The 19419-nt window shown below is 36.4% G+C and overlaps 2 protein-coding genes across 2 annotated transcripts; one reads left to right on the plus strand and one right to left on the minus strand.

Moving 5' to 3' along the window:
- The first annotated feature begins 755 nt into the window (after window positions 1–755).
- On the plus strand, window positions 756–8965 carry LOC106151947 (short transient receptor potential channel 5). Its single transcript, XM_013525393.3, has 14 exons — window positions 756–894; window positions 1145–1376; window positions 1660–1850; window positions 2374–2534; window positions 2830–3017; window positions 3304–3483; window positions 3784–4081; window positions 4305–4410; window positions 6201–6423; window positions 6629–6795; window positions 6932–7166; window positions 7346–7525; window positions 7845–7904; window positions 8082–8965. Exons 2-14 carry the CDS (start codon window positions 1161–1163, stop codon window positions 8283–8285), a joined length of 2409 nt encoding a protein of 802 aa, XP_013380847.3. The 5' UTR covers window positions 756–894; window positions 1145–1160; the 3' UTR covers window positions 8286–8965.
- On the minus strand, window positions 8349–18716 carry LOC106152085 (programmed cell death protein 4-like). Its single transcript, XM_013525575.2, has 10 exons — window positions 18256–18716; window positions 14885–14988; window positions 13585–13698; window positions 12926–13147; window positions 12045–12142; window positions 11249–11363; window positions 10898–11005; window positions 10251–10361; window positions 9932–10071; window positions 8349–9627 (listed from the first exon to the last, which is right to left on the minus strand). Exons 1-10 carry the CDS (start codon window positions 18488–18490, stop codon window positions 9561–9563), a joined length of 1314 nt encoding a protein of 437 aa, XP_013381029.2. The 5' UTR covers window positions 18491–18716; the 3' UTR covers window positions 8349–9560.
- Window positions 18717–19419: the final 703 nt, after the last annotated feature.

Here is a 19419-nt window from a genome sequence, read left to right on the forward strand (position 1 = left end):
ACCTGTGGACTTTTTATTTGTTTTAATCACGTTTAATCCAGCCCATTGAAATACAAAGTTAGAATCTTCAATTTACACCCGCAGTCAATAACTTGCCGCGTTTTCGTTGGCTAACTCAAAGGTAATTTTATGTGAACAAGTAGCTCATAATAATTTCACAGAGAAAGTCCAAGTATACAATGTATCAATCCTATGTTCACATAAAATAAGGTAGAGTTAGCCAACGAAAACGCGGCAAGTTATTGACTGCGGGTACATTGTAAATTTTCACATTGTATTTCAATGGGGTGGATTAAACGTGATTAAAACTAATAAAAAGACCACAGGTAATTACAAAAACATTTTATTTCAACAGTTTTGACATAGGTGAAAAAGACAATGTAAAAAAATGTTTGAAAAATGAAAGTTTCAGGAAGTTACAGGGTGGGGGGTATACTACAAAAGTACCTAGTAGAACTTCTACTAGGCCTACTAGCTACCTACTACCAGACCCAATCAGGCAGTCGATCCAGCCTTAGGCCTACTGCATAGTTGAGTTCTCTATCCATAATTCAGTTCCAAACACAAAAATATCCCGTAAATGACTTCAAGATCGGCAAATGTCCAAATAATAACGCCTAGGTACGTTTTACTTTTTCGCTACGTCAGCAGAGAAAGTAAGCCTAACTGCTTAAACACCATGTCTTGCGTTTATCCACTGTCATTGAAACAAAAAGCGTGGACCTCGTTTTGAAAATCCAACGTGACGTCATGTAAAGAAAGCAATGGCGGATGTTTATAAAGTTTTTGATGTATATTGAGCGTCGCTCTATATCTTAATCGCTGTTCTATTAGTGTAAACCAACTCCAGGGGAAATTTCATACGTTAAGGACTCCTCCTCAACTGAAGTATTGGTGAGTATTTTGTGCAACCCTTTACTGGTTTAACATAACCAACCCACGACCCTCTATTTTGAGGGGGAAGACTTGGAAGTTAGTTACCATAATTTAGGTATAAGAGGAGGGGGGGGGGTCATTATTATTTATCAGTAGGCCAGTCTAGTACATGTAAACGTGGTTCTAGTATAACAATTTCCATTTAAGTTTAACTGTAACAGCCACTCTGATACGCCTGTATGTGAAGAGTAGTAATGGCTTCTTTCAGCGGGCACATACTGCAAATGACAAAAACGAATTACAGACGCTTCCATTCCCAGCAACAACGCCCAAGGGAAATAACAAGCCTTCAGACCCTTGGGTATAATAGTAGGTCAGTGGTACTTGAACCAGCGACATTCAAACCAAGTATACTGCTACCTAATCTAGAAAAGACAGAAAAGGTTTTCTTCGAGATCATTCAAAAGAAAAGTGTTGAAGAACTTGAGGAATTTTTGAAGGTGAGAAGGTTGAAGTTATGAAGCACAAAGCATTAAAGAATATGGCTTGACATTTCAGAATGGGGGATTAAGTATTCAGCTACTTAAGCATGGGAAATTTTTATTGATAATATTAGAGTAAATTAAGATAATTTTAGGACTTAAGTTTAACATTATGAGGTCATAATTTGCAGAAAAGAAAAGAAAAAATAAGCAAAGAAAAATAATTAAATGAAATAAGTAAATGAAATAAGAATAAATAAGTAACATGGTCTTATGAAGCAGAACAACATTACACTTCCAGAAAAACAAGAACTTCAATGTGAACTGTCAAAACTATCAGGGTAGGACTGGACTGCAGCTTGCTGTCAAACTTGGTCTGTACAAGATGGTACAGTGCCTGGTACAATATGATGTCATTGTTGGAGACTGTGTGTTGCATGCTATACAGAGTGGCCATGCAGGCATTTTAACATTACTTCTTGATAAACAGAGGTAAATAAAATTATTATTTTAGTTATGGGGCATTCTTTGGTCTGCGTTTTGGAATTTTGACACCTTAAAATTGTTTTTTTTTTTAAATTTTGCAGGAATATTGATAATGGCAATCCTAAAACTTTTGACTTTTGAATTTTTTTTAAAAAGTGAATAATTTTTTGAGAAAAACTGATAATTGATAATAATTTCACTTGAAAATAATGTAATAGTTTATAAATTATATATCCAATCTGCTCTGATATGAATACTACTACTGTTACTACCTAAGGCCTGGAGCAGTATACTGCAATGATACAATCTGTACCAGTGCATTTTGAGAGATTGACATATTTTAGCCAGCTGTTATGTAAGAGAGTCAACTAAATGGAGTCTCCTGGCTGGACTCAATGTGAACTTGGGGAGAACTATTGCTGCTTCATTATTCATTAGGACCTCTTAAAGTGTATGAATGCGGGATATCACTACAGAATGCAGCTTGATGTGTAAAGGGCCTGCCTAAGTTCTGAATATTTTGTTGCAGCCAAAGCTTTGAATCGGAGAAAAGAAATGTTGCCTTGCACAGTCCTGATTTTCCACCTGATATTACACCACTGATGCTTGCTGCACACTTGGGCAACTATGAGCTGATCCAGCTGTTACTGGAGAGAGGGTACACTCTGCCTCCACCACACCAGCCCAGCTGTGAGTTCATGTACTTGATATTGTGACAGATACAATTTGAGTTCTATGAAATTCACACTCTTTTATGTATCTTTTTTTTCACATTTCTTGCTCACTGAGACTTGTTACTATGGTCTTTTGACTAAAGTATTTGTATGTATGCATGTGTGGGAGTCCGTGTGTGTGTGTGTGTGTGTGTGTGTGTGTGTGTGTGTGTGTGTGCCTGCATATATATCAATGCATTTCTTGCATCTGCGCATTTATTCTTCACACTTTTCAATTTCTCTCCTTTGCTTTTGTCACATCTCTTTAATAGGCCCATGCAAAGAATGTAAAAGACAAACAAAATGGGAATATGTGAATTCAACTCGTGTTCGGTACAATATCTACAAAGCACTTGCTAGTCCTAATTATATCTGCCAGTCATCTGCAGACCCTGTCCTAACTGCATTCAGTCTAAGCTTTGATCTCTACCAATGTGCTAATAATGACAGGTCATTTAAGGTGAGGAATGTCACTAAAAAGTGATCCTAATGAAAAGCTTACCGAGGAACCAAAAAGATTTTTATTTGTTGGTAAAGTAAAGCAGTATGTATACGTATATATGAAAGGTCTGAACCCACATTTTTCTGATGAATGATTTCGGTAAGCATTGGTAAACATTAAAAATATTCAGATGTTGTTTTCATTTCAGTTCCAGGTATATAACTATCTTTAAAAAGGTATTTATTGTTTTCTTTTGAAAAAAAAATTGACATATGGGTCATATATGTCAAACTTGAAATTTCAGAAAGAGTACATTGCTTTAGCAGACCAAGTGGAAAAGTTTGCAGTAGACCTCCTAACACAGTGCAGGAGCAGTAAGGAAGTCCAGCTCCTGTTGGAGAGAAGAGAGGGATACTCCTCTCCAGGAGACAAACCACTGAAATTCACACGCCTTCTCAAGGCTATAGACTGTGAGCAGAAAGAAGTGGGTTTTCAAGTTGATTTTAATGTTTAATTGGAAAAGATAATTGTAATAATACACCATGTTTGATAAGTCAGATATTTGCTTGATGCATAATATGATGTATTTTACTTAGTTTAGTGTCAGTTATATTTTTCTCTGCCAGGAATGCCATTGGATATCAAATATGCAATTTGCAATTTTTTTTTATTTATTTAAATTTGAGATCTTGTGCTTTCAATATGTAAAGGAATGCAACTGATTTTGCTATAGTGCATGTAGAATACCATGTATGATCGAGTTACCTTTTTTCACTCCTTTTAGTTTGTAGCTCACCACAGTTCCCAGCAAGTTCTGTACGCTGCCTGGATTGAGGGATGGGAGGATTGGAGAAGGATGGGTTCATTTTCCAAAGCTCTCATAATTTTCCTTCAAACCATCTTCCTGCCCTTAATCGCCCTTTTCTATTTGATGGCGCCAAATTCAGGACTTAGCAAGAAACTGAAATCACCTTTGACCAAATTCATCAGCTGGACCATCTCATATGTGTTTTTCCTCTTGATTCTGTATATTCAAAATGACATGGATACGATAAGTTACATCAGAGGACCCCCAGACACAGGTAGAGAGAAATGTCCCTTGACATCATTTAATAAACATATTTACTTTTATTTTAGATACATATTGTGTAAATTAAGTGATATAGTTATAATGCTATAATTTTAAGATTCGATTTTATTTGTAGTATAGGTTTTTCTCAAGTATATAAATGTTCTTTAAAAAGATTTGGTCAAATGCCAGAGCATATTTTAATATTAAAATCTTTGTAACTAATCCTGTTACAGGTCTTGAGTGGTGGATATTTGTGTATGTGTTAGGTTTGCTGTGGGTGGACTTAAACCAACTCTGGTTCCATGGATGCAAGCGTTATTTCAAGCAATGGTGGAACTGGTAATACTGAAATGATCATAGCCAGTCTCACTGCACATGTAGTGTTTTATATTTGATATGAAGGACTGTGCACATGAAATGATTTTCAAGTTGTTTAGTGATTAAACTGAGTCTTTACTACTGAAGTGTTACTATTAATTGTACCACCAGCATTAGCGCTGGCGGTACACATGGTTTTAGTCCCGACCGGATCGTTACGCCGGCTCCTGCGGCTCCGCCTACAAGTTACCGTTACCGCTTCTCCTCCTAGACGGTAAGGGCCCCCATACCCATCTCTTGGATTTAGGTCACCTATAATCTCAACTCGTTCCACGTAAAATTTGGGCTTTGTCCGTATTGGGGTCTAGGTGTGGCACTCATTGCAATGCACCCTTGTCCAAAAATGGCAAAATTAAATGCTAATTATCTACCCTACGGAAGGAATTATGGGAAAAATTTCTACAGACGGCTTTCCAAAAGTCATATGTGTAGATTTAAAATATGACCTTGGATTTGACCTTTGACCTTTATTTCAAGGTCAAACGGGCCAAAATTTTCAAAAAAATGATTTTTTTTACGAAAAAAAAATTATTTGCCCTGTTATTCAGACACCACACAGACTTAACCAATAATATTATTGGAAAGTGTTACCCTTCAGGTCATCTTTCATCTCAGTGAATTTGGGGTCAATCGGTGCATTTTCACGGGAGTAGCGGCCATAAGATACCGAAAGTGAAAACTGTCTCTAATTCGGGAACCGTTAATGCTAGAGACCCATTCTTTTTTGCATTTTGTAGAGCATGTAAAGCCCAACACTGGGGGTGGTCTCGGTTTTTTTGTATTCCATACGGTTTTCGAGTTACGCTGTATCAAAAAGTACATATTGGTGGTGAAAGCAAAATGTGCAGTACGGTAATGTATAATAAATTTTGAACTCCAGAAAAATAAAACATAAGGCTTGGCAAAGCAGATAACTTGTGGTCAAAAATGACATTATTTCATCAAATTTGAACATCTGGAACTTCAGAGCACCTCCCATTTCAAGAATTTTGACCAAAATGACCTTTTCTTAATTTTAATTAATTTTTTCTGTAGGAAATTTATGGCACATTATGGTAACTCCAAAATTATAACATTTAGTCCCTTATATCTCCAAAACTGGCAGAGATAGGTCCATAGTTACTATTGAAGTTGAATATGAAGTCATATACTGGCAATCTTAATGTGACCTTAAAATTGACCTTTGACCTACTTTTCACCATGAACTGAACTTTGCAAATTTTGCTTTTATCTCCAAAACTGGCAGAGATGGGTCCATAGTTTCTATTGGACTTGAATATGAAGTCATATACTGGCAATCTAAATGTGACCTTGAAATTGACCTTTGACCTACTTTTCACCATGAACTGAACTTTGCAAATTTTGGTTCCCTTTTATCTCCAAAACTGGCAGAGATAGGTCCATAGTTACTATTGAAGTTGAATTAGAAGTCATATACTGGCAATTTACTGTGACCTTGAAATTGACCTTTGACCTACTTTTCACCATGAACTGAACTTTGATTGTACCATTTTTAGTCATATATGTTTTTTGCATATTTTGAAAATTCTTGTTGATTGCATTTTTACAGCTTGTCAAGCACAAGACTGGTGGCTGTGTCCCTTATTTTGTGTATGTGGGGGTTTATACGAATGCGCTTGCTCCAGCTGGTGGTACAATATTCGGAGGCGGTATCGCCTCTCTGATCCTCTAGTTTGCTAAGTGATATAGGTTACTTCATAGTTGTTCTCTGAAATTTATGTGTATTCCAGGTATGATGTGATCCACCGTGCTCTGTTCATTGCCACCTTCTTAGCTTGGGGGTGGGCCTATTTGGACACTCAAGTGCACGATGAAATCAATTTGGAAAGGAAATATTGGAATCAGTTCGACCCAACTCTCTTAGCTGAAGGTCTCTTTGCATTGTCAACCATCTTGTCATTTGGGAGATTGCTGTTTTTGTTCCAGCTCAATCCAGATATAGGTCCATTGCAGGTATTTCGATAGGTTTGTTTTTAGTCCTAAGTAAATAATCTCTGAACGACAGTTGTGGCAAGTTTTGGATTGGAATTTGGAGAACACATGCAGTGATAAGTAAACTTAAAGCATGATGAGAATCTTGATCAGCAGCAAATGTGAATTTTTCTTTGCGTTTGGAGAATTTACACTACATTTGTCACCCCCCCCCCATTCCTTTCAGGTATCAATCAGCAGAATGTTCAAGGACATTATGGTGTTCCTGAGCATCTTTCTGATCATCATGGTTTCCTTTAGCACGGGACTCAGCAAGCTGTATCAGTATTATAGGGGGCAAAAGAGGATTGATCCTGATGGAACTGAGCACGTCCAGTTGGAGTCATTTATTACGTATGTAGACAGCTGGTTGGAGAATTAATGATCAAATGTTTGAAAGGGTAACTTGTGAAAAATGTGACCTCTTAGAACATTGCATACACGCTGCAAATTTTCCACATTAACAGTATTTATCCTTACATTTTCTTAGCATTAGGGCCACTTTCAAAACCTTGTTCTGGGCAATATTTGGACTGTCGCCTGTTGACTCTGCCAAAGTTGTGATCTCCAACCAGGGCACCAATGGCAGCCACATTGTAGCCAATGAGCACAGTTTCACTGAGGGAGTGGGCTATGTGCTGTTTGCAGTGTTCAACATTATAGTTGTCATTGTTTTGATCAACTTGTTGATTGCTATGATGTCTCACTCCTTTCAGAAAGTACAGGTGAGAACATCAAAGGTCTCAAAGGATTTTCTGTTAAATCAAATTGAAACATGATAATTGTTCGTAACACAAATAAGTTGCATAAAACCAAAAGTTGAATAATGGTTTGCATGTTATCTTTGAACGTCAGCTGAGGACTTTTTAGAAATTTAGATCACCATTGTTTTCCATTATGATAGGACAACAAGGATGTCGAGTGGAAATTTGCACGCACTAAAGTGTGGATGATATTCTTTGAAGAGATAGGAACATTACCGCCGCCCTTCAACCTCATTCCCAGTCCTAAGAGTGTGTACAGACTGGTCTACTGGATGTGCAGTTGGTGTAGGGGGCACCCAAAGGCAAACTGCAGCAGAAAGGTGAGGGTGGAAGCACCCCTCAATTCAGATACTCTTTCTAACTTGATCCTCTACTATTGAAAACTTGAAGTATATTTTCTCCTTTTTTATTGGGATACATTGGCAATTTGCCTCTTTTACAAGTAAACATTTTTTTTTTCTGAATAGAATTAACTCTGAAAATGTACTTAAATTACGTTGATCATATTTTTATTGTTTCAGCAAGCATGCCATTATAATTGGGGTTATGACCGCGTTAGTTGTACTACGTAATAGTTGTGCCAGACTTGTGACTGCACAGCTTGGTTTTAGTACTTAGAAGTATTTTTTTTTCTTTCAGAGATGTTGCTTTTTTGAAGATGACGAGGAGATAGAAAATCAGAAAGATGGGAGATACGAGGTACATAAGATGAACATTAGCTATTTAACACTTGTCACTTGCAGCTTGCCTTTCTTTCATTTATAAAACATCAAAAGACTTGGTTCAAGTACTTAACTACAGATTTTTTAAAGCAACCCATGTGTTAAGCCACAAGGGGAATAAATTAGATTAAATGTAATTTTACTATTATTTTAGACACTGATGGGGAAGCTGGTCATGAGATATTTAGCAGAGAAAGGGAAGGTGAAAGACTCTACTACCAAAATTCAGAGTGAACTGAACACTGTTCAGCGTGAGGTTATTCAAGTGAAGAGTGCCATGAAACAGTTACTGGATAGACTAGAGGAAGCTGACGAGATTTCTGGCACGTCTTCTCAACACGAGTTACCAGAAATATGAGACGTGCAAGATGTGACAATTTTTTTACACAGAATTTTAAAAACATAAGAATGACAAATGGTGTTTGGTATTTGTGTTTCTTTTCTTTATTGCAAGGAAAAATAATTTTTATTGAAGTCAGCAACTGTGCTAAGAAGAAACTTACAGCTTAGCACTGATAGACTCCAGCAAATTCATATAATTCAACATGGTGTCAAGGCAACTGAACCAATGTGGTTTACCTAAACCCACATATAACCATCACATAAAATTCAGATAAATGCTACAAAGATATTTTTTTATCTTTTTTTTGTTTATAAAATAATATTCTGGCTTACTGTGTAATGAAGCCTTCTAACATTTCTTGATGACACCCTTTGCAGTTATATATTGGAGAAAACGAGAATTCATGCATGTCTAAAAAAAAAAAAAAGCAGCTCATTTTTATTGCCACCTTGTTGTAGCTGAAAAAAACATCTCACTTGATTCAGACAGATCATGTAGAACCACAATATCACTTTTCATATACATCACACTTGCTGTAATTTATTATAATATTTACATGATGTAAACATGGACATAAACACCACCAATTGCACCTGTGACAGCAGGTTGTGGTACACCTATCACAACCACGTTAATTTCAATTGTGAAACAAAATTGAAAAAAAAAAAACAGTGGAATGTTAAAATGGTACTTATGCCATACATAACAAAAAGGTTTCCAGTTTTAACCACCTTATGGTTATGTTATATCAGAATTAGGAGCAGTTGCAATGTATATCAGGTGCCCCTTATATTATCTATTATTTTAACTTCTACAATGCAATAGTTTCAAGAAAGCTTAATGTTATATTTTCGCTTTGCCACTTAAAAAAAAAAAAAGACCAACTTCCATTTATAAGCAATAGGATAAACGGCCATGTTAACATAATAGACGTTACAGCAAGGGTGACAAATGTTCCCTAAAATGCAAACTTCTTAACCCGAACCTGATCAAAATGCATGTAATGATAAATTCAACTTCGTGGTTCAAATTACATATAATGATCTGCATCCAAGTTCTCCATCTGCTGTATAATGTACTAGGAAAATTAAGTCACCTGATTTTGGTCTGCAAGGGCCTTGTCCCAGTTATTTCTTTCACCATTAAGCACGTCTTTAAAACTTTTCTCCCCAAGCCTGCCCACCTAGCCCCCACCCCCCTGTCACATGTGCAAAGGCTGGCAGTGAATGTTGACATGTTATGTACAGGGAAATCTGTCAGCTTGACTTAGTTCCCATTGCTGCCTGGTATTTAATGAAGAGGTGGGTCCTCTTTGATGCGGCCACCATCACCCTCCGATACGAACCTCTTGCGTCCTCTGAAAAAGACACAATTCACTGGTCAACAGAGTTTTGGTATCATATCTCCAATTCCAATTTGTCTTAACTCAAAGTACACTAATGGTAACTGAACATGATGACTATACTTGTCTAACTACATTTTCCCAGTACATTCTGGTGCATTAGTTACAAAGGATATTTATTTACTTACTTGTAACAAACAAATAAGAGAGGAAGAAAAGCATTACCCTGCTCATCATCATGATTGACAGAAAAAATGTTTGGTGTGTGAACAACATCAAATTAACCCTCTGTTTGAACACAGATAACCCCATTTATTACCTGTTTGGCATCTCATTGTATGTGGAAGTTGGCAGTGCTCCTGCAGCATGCAATTTGGTTCCAAAGCGGTCCAATAAATTGTATGCTGATGGTACATCAATACTGATGTCTGCAATGTTCTCAAATATGCGCTTAAAACCCTGAAATAATACAAATATTCATATAAAACTTACTTCCATTTGGAAATCTTGAAAAAAATATACAGAAATCAATTTAACTTGTTAATGGAAATTACAAACTTTATGGTATAAAATGAACAACTCCTCACTTCAACCACTAATATTTGTAAAGAATAGGACACAAGGTTAACTTCACTTACCATTTTCATTTGGTCAATAGATATGATATTGGTTTCATAAAGAGATTTAAGAAGTTTCACCATCATGTCTGCAGCACGTTCACTGCTGTCCTCAATCACCATCACAGTTGCCTGGAAAAAACAATGGCATCGGTAAGACTGCTTTTTGTAATGAAAAACAGATTTTATAGAAAGCAATAAGAAATCAAAAAAATGTTTTTCTTTTTTCTCCAATTTCCTTAAAAAAATAATTTCACAAGAAAGGATAAGTGCCATGTGGTTAAGAGAGTGGCATAAAACCAGATTACTATTACAAAATCTGAAGATTTTAAGACAAGTAAATAATAAGTTGTGATTTAAAAATTTACTTATAATTAATGAATTCTTTTTTTTATTTGGAGGAGCAAGAGGGGTGTACGCTGACCCCAAAATAAAGTTAATTCTGGTGACAATTAAAAGAAAACTTTCAGGACTGCGTACAGGCTCAGTGAACCACTAGTAAGTTAAGAGGAAACTTCCTACAGTCTACAAGTCAATGCAGTCACAAGAAGCAGGCATGGGCTGAATTTGAGGTAACCCAGAGTACCAATTCAACTAGCTACAAATAGACGGACAAATATTTAAGAGTGCTCCACGTTGCTGAAGAATAAGCCATTTACAATCACTACCTCATATACTAGCTCATGGTTGAAATGTGGAACTTCCAATTCCTTGAGACAGCGGGTTGCCTCGGCTATGTCCCCTGAGGATAAATACTCTTTCAGTAACAGCACCATCTGAGGAGACAAAACATACTGATAATTCAAAGAAAAATAAAAAAAAATACACTTCAGAATTATATACATGTAGTTCACACAATATATAAAAGTTGACTATATTTGCTCCAGCAAATGCTAATTTTTTTAAAGAACAAATAGTACAAAAGCTTAATTTTTGGAAAAGTGAATTATCCAGTGAACCACACACACTGACACAGTGTTAAGACCCACTCTCCACTGATTTTAACAGAGAATACTGACCTTCTTAATCAGGTACTTGACTGGCCTGTTGCCTCCCCCCATGCCCCACACATTGTCCAGGCGCACAATGCCATGCTTCATGCTGAGCAACACATCAGCTTTGTCCAAGGCAGTCCTGTGTGAAAGAAAGAGTGAAGAAAAAAATGAATGTATTCTTTTTTTTACTAAGAGAATGGGGGGGGGGGGGGGGACTAATTGGTCATTTACACATTGTCAAGGCAAATGTTTAGATTAAATGTACTAGTATAGATATTACTTATTCTTTTATTTTTCATTTTTTTATTTTTTGTTCACAGTTACATGTAACCAATGCAACTCTTCGACACGCTACTTTGTAGGTACCCATGAAGTAAAATTACCCATCTGCTTGGCATGACTTTACAAGATAAATGTAGTTGTACTATGTTTTATAGCCGGTTGCATAAAATGAAGGTTATTATCCTTCAATTAGCTACAGATTGCATTGGAAACAGATTGCTCATTTCCATTGTTTTTCTGATTTATTACAGAAAGAGAGAGACACGTGAAGCTTACATTGTGAAAACAACTGGTATGATATTCAGTCTGCTTTACTAGTCATCTTGTTAATTTATCATTAAATATATTTCTGACAAGTTCTAAACCAGACGTAATTATTTAGAAACACTATGCTATATATGTATTTTTAATTCGAATTAATCCCTTGAAATGATCTAATTATTCCATTTTTCTCTCACCAAATATACAACTGATAACTTATAACACATGACAATAACACACCCATTTTCACAAAAAATTGTAGAACTATAATACTTACTGTGCATGTGGACAATCTACTTTTCCCTTATAGCTAGCCACATACTTGGGTGGGAGGCAGTCATCAGCTACAGCTCTAGCTATGAACTGTCCAATGACCTGAAAAGAGAACACATATACAATCAAAAAAAAAGTGAAATATATTAGTAATAATTTCCGTGAATAATCCTAAAACATTATAACCTCAAAAGCAGTCTTCCTGATATGCCTAGTTTTTAATTTAAATAAAACTGCTCCATTCTACTTAATAACATAGTCAACTTCTGCATACTATTGCAAATGTGTAACCTTTCACATTGAAAGTGACTGCAGTGCCACTATGCGTGTTAAATCTCGACTGGCTGCTCTCCAGCATATCCACCCTTTGGCAATTTATTCTGTCTCATGTATGTAGCCATCCAAGCCAATTTATGGCACCAAAAATGCAAAGCTCTAATAACAACTAGACCCTGTGTCATTCTTTATTGTTCATCACTAAAGTCAAACAAAACTGCCTACTGGTTTATCCAGTCTCTACGACATGCATAGAACAGGCATATCAAGTTTTCTTTGCCAAGTTTCTTTGAGTTAAACACACACAAAAAACTAGCAGCAAGAGTCAGAGAAGAATTTCATCAGCTGTTTTAAGTTGAAGATGTCCTAAAGACATCGAAATATTGGAGGTAAAACCTATCTCAATATTAGCTGTTGACTAAAGAAAAAATCACATCATTCTTAGCAGGAAGAGATTTTTCCTAATGTGAACCAAGCATGTCTTGCCAAGCTACTAAAACAAAAGAGATGTTTGCACTTCCTGAGTAAGCATGGTCGACAAGTACAAAACTGAACTGTAAGATATCCTTACAGTTCAATGAACAGAAATCATTTTAGGAAGGCACCTACATTTGGAGCATCAGGTGCGTCCAGGCTAAGATCTGTGAGACCAGCCAGGAGCTGGTCAAAGCCCTTAGCCACATCATCCTGGCTGAGGATGTTGCCATAGAGATCCGAGATCAAAATGGAAGTGAGCTCCCTATGGTGAGCTTTTCTATCCAAGGCCAAGCTCACCGCCATCTCTGGAAGTTTGTGAGCATTTTCACCTAGGTTCATCTCCTGAAGAGAGCTCTGAAACAAAATAAAAACGAGAATTAAAGCGAGCAAATAACTTATTTTTCTCACTGATTTGCAATCAAACCCTATTGCAAGTTTTGTTATTGGAACAAGGTTTGATGCAGTAGTAGAAACTCCTTTACAAGGGAGCAGAGCTGCTTTCACAAAGGCCTTTTTCATCTTCCTTTACAAGACTTCTATATGCCTGCTGAACACACATTCATTATTATGCAAAATTGCCCAGTAAGAACTAAAACTAATTTAGTGAATCAAAACAAACTTAGTATGCAAACTTATGGTTTTGGGTGTGCAGAGTTTACACAGCCGATTGTAGAAATGGAAAAAAAAATTGAAAAATTCTATAAGTTTTTACATTCTTGTTTCCAGTAACTTCATAAACATTACTACTGGTCTATACAAGTATAATTCATTAATAGTAAGCAGTCCCATACCAGGACATCCTCTGTGTCTCCACACTCCAGATACTCCTTCAGGATGGGCTCCACAACTTGCACCAGATCATTCTCTTGAATGGGGGGTTTGACTGTCTCCACCACAATATCCTCCTACAGTGAAAATATAGACAAATTTCCTGAGCAACCTATCATCTCATTTTGCAATACTACTTTTGTGTTCAACATTTAACACTGCTTTAAGCTGCATTTTGCAAATGCAGCAATTATAGTCATTATTCAAATTTGAATTTTTAAAAGAGAAGAACAAAATTTACCATCATCTATTCTACTTATTTTACATACTACAAAATGCGTTGAATTGCACTGCCAATGGTTTTCCAACATTTTATAATAAAAGTAAAATAATTTAATAATTTTGTCATGCAGTCTGTGTTTAAAAATCACTCTTTGAAAACATACCCAAAATTCATTTTCTTAAAGAGTTGGATGCACGTACTGTCCCAACAGAGATATTATGTGGTCAAGCGATTAGAGAGAATGTGCCTCCAGCAATCTATTATATAGATCTCCATACTCCTATTCAAAAACTTTTGACCCAAGGATGGAGAGACACCATTCACAATCTTATCTGTTTTTGTGCAGACAACCATCATTACAACTTTTAACCATCATCTTGTGACAAAATGCAAATTGCTTAAGGTTTTGATAAAACTGTTCTGACACTTATCCAAAAATACATATTTGGTATTCAGGCATTATCTTTGCAAGAACTCGGGTTGAAAACTGTAAAGTTAAAGGCTAAGTGTAATTAGACCTTTATCAACATAGGTCTTTGTTGACCCAGTGATCAGTCACATAGAAGATGCACGTGTATTTCCACAGCTCACAAACTCACTGAGGAGATATTCTGAACTGACAACAGGCAACTGCACTGCTTGATAATAAAAACACATCAATTTTTTTAAATTTCAATATCTCTAGTAAACCTCCCTTGAATTCAATTCTGACACTGTCTAAACCAAGGTCTTACACAGGACAGGTGTGCTGTACAAAAACTGGCCGTTTGAAAAAAGTTATCAGCCAAAGAATTAGTTTAAGTGCTTGCAATAACTGGACCTTCATATATTTAGAGTTCAGTAACACCTGGGGTTTTCTTTTCATACTTTTCTTCTTGCTTTTTATCCTGTTTGACAGATAATTTATCCCATGATCCAAGCAGCAGTACTAAACCTACATGCTTGCAGAATAGTGCCTAGAATTTAGCCAGTAACTTTGGCCCTTCTCTATAAGCTTATGCTTTAAATAATATAACACCGTAAAAAAAAAAGTTCCTTACCTCTTTTTCGGAGTCATAGTTGGGATCGTGTGCGTCCTGCGTTTCAGAGGTTTCATACAGTTCAGAGCCTGGAGCCCCCCAGGTCCCCTTACCCCCAGCACCACCTGGAATAAATAGTGAAAATAGCGATTATCATAACTTAAGTTTGGGGGAGGGAGTATGAATAGTGACCCCACCACTGCCTGGAACAAATAGTGAAAATTGCAATAACATGTGACTTTAGGTTGGGGGAGATTATAAGTACAGTGACCGAAATTTCATAAATATGAACTTTCATATGTATCCATTTATATACTGTGCTGTGTACTTGATAATAGTTATGTGTTAGTACTCATGCTATTAGCAACTAAACGTTATATCATTACCATGTAATTGTATTTTTCTGGGGACTTGACTCACATTTTACTTTGATGTTGAAAGTGTGTGTGTGTAAGTGCTGGATATTGGACCTTCATCGGATGCCCTCGAGAAAACAGTGAGTGGAACTTTTAAGGACAATTAACAGGATATGGACACTTTGAGATAAGTTTATCTCTGTTTAATTGTACTTTTATTATTAATTTGGTTAAGTCAGTCACTGTTAATAAATTGTTAAGTGTTTGTGTTATTGATTTTTGCTGGCATTTTGGGGTATTCTGACCCTTAACAACTTACAGTACCTATTTATTAAATGATGAATTCATTTTACTTCATAAAGAAAATCTTTCAAGATGACAGTGGTAGATTCCTAATTATTTCTTTTTACAATTGGTATGATGTAATATCTGCTGATTGATTTTGTACTGTTTAATAATATAACTCCAGCCAAAAAAAAAAAAAATACTTTGAATCAAATTCTTTCATTTCTGTTAAAAATTCTTATAGGTATATCTTTCAGACATACTGATCTTATACTTTTCAAGTTCAAGATGAATGCCCGTCTTATAAGTAAACCATGCTGATGTTTTACTGCACGTAAACAGGCTTCTGTGGTTTCCTGTTTGTCTACACTCCTCCTGGCATGAATGGGGCACAACACTGGCCTGTCTACATCTTACTGTGACGTCATACACCACGTCTCAACACATGGCCAATTACTATCTCTGACCCTCTGTGCTGGATATTTATAGCATGTTTATGATCAGCTTGTTTACAAACATTTACCATGAGGTCAGGCATAAAAAGTAATGCACCCAACTATCAAAAGGATGTTCTTAATGAAAAACAGTTTTAAACTTAGAATGTTTACAAGGTTCACCATCTTCAATATATAACAACAGGGCAAAATTATTCTATACCAAGGGCACTCTAATAAGCCGTCAGACCATATAAGCAAGCATGTGCAATAAGCACTTTATTTAAATCCACACTGGCACAAGTAAGTTTTCATACTGTGACTCCAGAGTAAACACAAGGCTCTAAGAGTGTCTCTACAGTCAATGCATAGTAGCTTATGTTACGGTTCTAAAGTTTAAAATGAAGGAAATTTATGTGACCTAATCAGCTGTTTAGAGATATCAAAATGGTTCTAAAGTTTAAAATGAAGGAAATTTATGTGACGTAATCAGCTGTTTAGAGATATCAAAATTCAGCAACACGTGCAAAAGCTTGCTAGTGCATGCAAACAACAGGCACAGTAACCAGTCAACAACTATATGCCAGGATTTGTCAGTGTACTGATATGTGGTCCTGGACTGGATGGCATAACTATGGATATATTGGCAGCTGTTTCTCCTCCCATGCTATTCCACAATAGCCATCCTTATCGTATTTTCCTGTTGATACAGCTCTTCTACCTGGATCCCTGCCAGGTGTGATAACTGCAATGGTGGGGTGATGTGTCAGTGGCCTTGAGCAATGTGAAACGATATGCTCAGCTGGAGAGGGTCACCCAATAACAACAATACAATCCAGGCATGTGACTTGCAAACAAACAGAGCATGAAAATCAAAGCGTGGCCCTTTGTAAAGTATTTATTGAAGTATTCTGAAAACATGCTAGGTGCATTTAAACATGGGATTTAAAGAGTTGGGGGAGATACTCTATAAACCAGAATTCCATGTATAGCTAAGGTATATTTAATGTTTATGTATGTATGTACGATGTCCTTACATTGTTGTGTGCAAACACAGAATAATGCACATATCAGACAAAGGCCTAGGTTTAAAAAAAAAAACAAACCTCTGAACATTTATCATGGGACCCAACACCTAACCTTGACGATTCTTAGGAACCATCAGAATTGAATTAAAATAGGCGGAATTCCACTTTTCCAGGAAAAAAGCTCATGTCTGATATATTATCTGCATTACAGTTGACCTCTTTCCCTCATTACTTACAATATAAATTCAGTTGGCTTGGTATAAATGAGGTGTGTCAAATCCATGAATCCTGATTGGCTGTCACAATAAGCCAATCAAACATGTGAAAGATAATCTTCTAATCTTTGAACAGACATGCATTAAAGCCCCTTTAAGGACAATCAAATCAATTTCCATATCGAAAATCCCTTGCAAATGTTCCTTGGTCACTTTCAGTGACCATCAAAAATCACAAGCTTAAACATTCAAATGAATATATCCTTATCTTTGCAATACAAAATTGAATTATTTATCAATAACTACTTGTCCACAATGATCATATTGTTACCTACTTCAAGTTAATAATGTACTAGTTGCAGCAAAGAAGTCATGTAGCATACTGGTGCTAAGTTTTTGGCCTCTTGGACATCCATTTTTATCAAAAGCTGTGCATAAATTAGGATGCCACTACAAGAGTTAGAATGTATGATTTCTTGGAACTGTGCAAATGACATCAAGACAAATTGATGTAAGCATTCAGTGGCACCATTTAAACCAGACAAAGTTGAAGCTTTGAAAGGTCAGACTGCAGCACTTGTCTCAATCTTCAACTGAAACCATTTGACTATACAAATGTATGCTGGGGAGGTAACGGGTAAAACGCAGGACTTTCAAGACTTCCACTCAGACAGCTTCCCTATAAATTTGTGGAGGACACAAAAGAGAATTGGTGAACTGGTAAATAAACAGGAATGCTATACAAGCAGTTCATTTATCTTACATATTATGAGTAGACCATGTCTGCAGGACTAATTAATCCCCTTATGTCTACCACTTAAACCATCAAAATAAGGCAGACTTCAATAAGAAACCATGATTCACAACATCCATGTGCTGAGCACGCGTTCAAAATTTAGTCAACACATACAGACATGCATGGGCATGCTTATAAAATACGAGAAAAAACATGACGCTCAAGACGTGGAAGGAATTTATGAGCACTGTCAATAAATATTGCAAAACAACACGTGCATTAAACTTTTTAGAGGGCTTCATGCCAGGGCGTCTGACGTTCATTAGCTCTTTGCGTACCTTTCTTAGGAAGTCCTCGTCCCAGACCCATGCGGGACTTGCGCATGTTTTTCACGGAAACTGGAGGTAAATTGCCATTTACCACGGGTGGGTCGTCTTTTCTTGGGCTAAGCTTCGTAAGCCGTTTTGCTTTGCGAATCACTCTGTCCTCCTTTGGTACATCATTTTCCATTGAGTCTTTGCTAAAGAGCACGTTGCCATTTTCCACTTCGCCATTTTCCATTGGCTGCTCCATGACTGCTTGTTACTGGAATATCAACTCTGTAAACAAAGCTCAGCGAACGTACTTTCCACGCAAAATCTGCCCAAAGCAAAAATTGACCCTTAAGGACTAGTCCACGAGGACTGTCAACTAGCTGCCTTGACTTACACCTTGGATTAATAACAAAACACCTGTAACAACCTGCGCTTCTGCACAACAGATATGGCCGACCTCGAGTTGTTTTGATTCAATGTGTCACGTGACTACGACGAGTTTCGATTGGACAAATTGAGCAAGTGCGCCATCTGGAATAATGCGTTGTAAACATCCCCTTGCCACGTTTACATGCATTGATGACTCAAAAAATTCCCTAAATAAATGATAATCATCGAAGATCTTATAACGCACTGAATTGTTTCGAGGATGAGAATTTGGGGGGAAATTTTTATTTTGTGAATTATAAATACAACCTAAACTAAAATGTTACTAGTTTTTTTCTGTTTTTACGTACTCGATCTTTCATGTAAACGAACGGCTTATATAAATACTTGTAGAAAAAGGCTTCTATTTTTTGACGTCATAATATTAGCATAATCATGATTGTTTTCCATTATTGAAGCGCGTTATTGTGACTAAAACATGGTATAAAATACTTTTACTTCAATTCCAATACAGCTGACATTCTAACTTAAATTAAAAAACAAATATATTTAGTGTTACCAAAGAAAAATATGAAAATAAAAATAAATGGTTTTTGTGAACAGCTTACATTGCCAAGTTCCACAACTACATATTTTTAATTCAAACCCCATGTTCATTCAGGTTATTTCAGAACCCCTAGAATTATTTCATTACTTTAAATTGGTAAGAGTACCTAAGAAACATCCAAGAGCCAACAGAATGTCACCAAACAGTCAGCTCATTTTTTGGTTTGTTCAGAATCAAAAAGGTTTATTCAAATG

This window comes from Lingula anatina, chromosome 1 (genome assembly GCF_051362555.1).
Source record: "Lingula anatina isolate TDL-2025a chromosome 1, LinAna3.0, whole genome shotgun sequence".
Lineage (NCBI taxonomy): Eukaryota > Metazoa > Brachiopoda > Lingulata > Lingulida > Lingulidae > Lingula > Lingula anatina.

Coding starts and splice junctions, on each gene's coding strand:
- LOC106151947 (XM_013525393.3), top strand. CDS start 1,161: ATGACAAAAACGAATTACAGACGCTTCCATTCCCAGCAACAACGCCCA. Junction 1,851..2,373: donor TTACTTCTTGATAAACAGAG/GTAAATAAAATT, acceptor ATTTTGTTGCAG/CCAAAGCTTTGAATCGGAGA. Junction 6,424..6,628: donor CAGATATAGGTCCATTGCAG/GTATTTCGATAG, acceptor CATTCCTTTCAG/GTATCAATCAGCAGAATGTT.
- LOC106152085 (XM_013525575.2), bottom strand. CDS start 18,490: ATGGAGCAGCCAATGGAAAATGGCGAAGTGGAAAATGGCAACGTGCTC. Junction 14,989..18,255: donor ACGAGGACTTCCTAAGAAAG/GTACGCAAAGAG, acceptor TATTTATTCCAG/GTGGTGCTGGGGGTAAGGGG. Junction 13,148..13,584: donor GAGACACAGAGGATGTCCTG/GTATGGGACTGC, acceptor ATTTTGTTTCAG/AGCTCTCTTCAGGAGATGAA.